Source organism: Colobus angolensis, unplaced genomic scaffold (genome assembly GCF_000951035.1).
Source record: "Colobus angolensis palliatus isolate OR3802 unplaced genomic scaffold, Cang.pa_1.0 Scaffold8, whole genome shotgun sequence".
In the NCBI taxonomy this organism is placed as follows: domain Eukaryota; kingdom Metazoa; phylum Chordata; class Mammalia; order Primates; family Cercopithecidae; genus Colobus; species Colobus angolensis.
In genome coordinates this window covers 17123286-17125060 of record NW_012121820.1, presented here as the reverse complement: position 1 = coordinate 17125060, position 1775 = coordinate 17123286, and the positions used below count along the sequence as shown (strand labels likewise).

The 1775-nt window shown below is 52.5% G+C and overlaps 1 protein-coding gene across 1 annotated transcript in view; it reads right to left on the bottom strand.

Annotated features, from left to right (window-relative positions):
- The window catches only part of NDRG3 (NDRG family member 3), a 109564-nt gene extending 107893 nt beyond the window's left edge, over positions 1-1671 (bottom strand). Inside the window, exon 1 of the mRNA XM_011929213.1 lies at positions 1575-1671. Within this exon, the coding sequence (XP_011784603.1) occupies positions 1575-1671 (97 nt within the window). The remainder of the gene's footprint in view (positions 1-1574) is intronic.
- Positions 1672-1775: the final 104 nt, after the last annotated feature.

Here is a 1775-nt window from a genome sequence, read left to right as displayed (position 1 = left end):
GATCTCCTGACCTCGTAATCCGCCCGCCTCGGCCTCCCAAAGTGCTGGGATTACAGGCGTGAGCCACCGCGCCCTTCCCAGAAACAAGCTTTTTGATGCAAGACTCTTATCTGCAAGTTTTCAAAAACGACAGGGTGGATGGAAGCCTTTGAGTGGTAAATGGTGATGACAAGTTGAATCTAAAGGAAGGGACAAGCAAAGAGAAACTGAAGGGCAGGAAGGAGGAACAGAAGGGCAGAACACCACCCTTTGAGTAATGAAAAGGGGCAGTGGAAATTCACTGAGTCCTTACCAAGGATCTACTGTGAGCCAGGCATCTGGAGCTGCAAAGATGGACCATGCCCTCAAGGGGCTAGAAGTCTGCAGGGTAAGACTGAGGCTAAGACCCTGTTTTGTGAACATGTAATTCTAACTGGGAAAATCAAGCAGGGAAGGCTTCACAGAGAAGGTGGTGATTTAGTGGAGCCTTTGAAATGTGGAGGAGGATTTGCTAAGGGAGAAAAACGACAGTTTGAGCTAGTTATTTTGGGGGAGAAACATTCACATATTTTTATAGCTGTTCATTTGGAACTTTAAATCATGGGAGACTTCTTCAATTCAGCACCACTCTATCAATGTTCTCTTTCTCTTCTTACTTTATCTTAAATACTGAAATGTTCAAGCCTAACCTTAGGGCAGAACCAGAAAGCCCCGGACAGAAAGCCCCGGAATGAGGTGAGTGCTAGCCAAATCTGCTCTGTCACCTCCAAATCCAGCCTGCCCAGCTAGCCCAGTCAGCCCAGTCCTGCTCTCTCAGCAGCCGGGAAAGGACGGCTAATAATATCCCCTGAGGGCCAGGGTAAGGGAGGGGGGCGCGGGGCGAGCGGATCTGGATGCCAGTAGGGAAGGATCACTCTTGTTCTGTTAGTAAGCCACCAAAGGAGAGCTTCCCTGCCTCCTAAGCCATGGGGCTCCTACCTGTGATAGGGAGGCCAGCTCTGCAGGAAAAAAAAAGGGCTTCATGACAAGGAAGGGGGCAGCATTTGGATTGGGACATGCAGAGGTGGTTATGCGAGGTTATCTTAATAAAATGCTTAGCAAGATCCCTGGCACACAGCAAGCGTTGGAAGAACGTTAGCTCTTATATTAATAACACTATTATTATTACAATAACACCTCAATTGTACTCCGACAACAAGAAAATCTTTGTGCAGCCTACTTTTATGACGTTCGAGAGCAACTTCAGAGATGACAAGTGATTTCAAAATTTTTTCAAAGGTACGAGATCAAATTCCAACCGCACTGGCCTGAGAGCCCGAGACCGTGAGTTGAGAGCTGACCCTGCCACTTGTCAGCTGCGTGACCTTGGGCATGGCACTTCACCTTTCCGTGCCTCAGTTTCCTCGGCTGTTAAGTGGGGCTAAGAAGCCTCTCCCCGGTAGGGCAGTCGTAGGGTCCCGTTAGAGGATGCCCTCTGCTGCTTTGGGGCCAGACGGCTGCAAGGGCTGCTCACGGTCCCTCTTCCAAGCATCTGGGTTTTTGGAGCGGGCGAGGTAGATGGATGAACAACCCCAAGGCCCACCGAGCTCTGCTACCTGCAGAGCTGGAGCGAGAGAAGGGTTCGCGCCTGCGGGGGGCGTCCCTGTGCCCTAGGGCGTTGAGCCCACAGGGAGGCTCTCTTGTAGCCCGCATGCTGTCGCCGGCGGGCTGGGCTCGGGGAGCCCCCGAAGAAAGCCGGGCTGACCTGGGTCCGACGGGCGGGGCGGGGCAGAAGGGCCCCGGGGGTACGGGGGAGG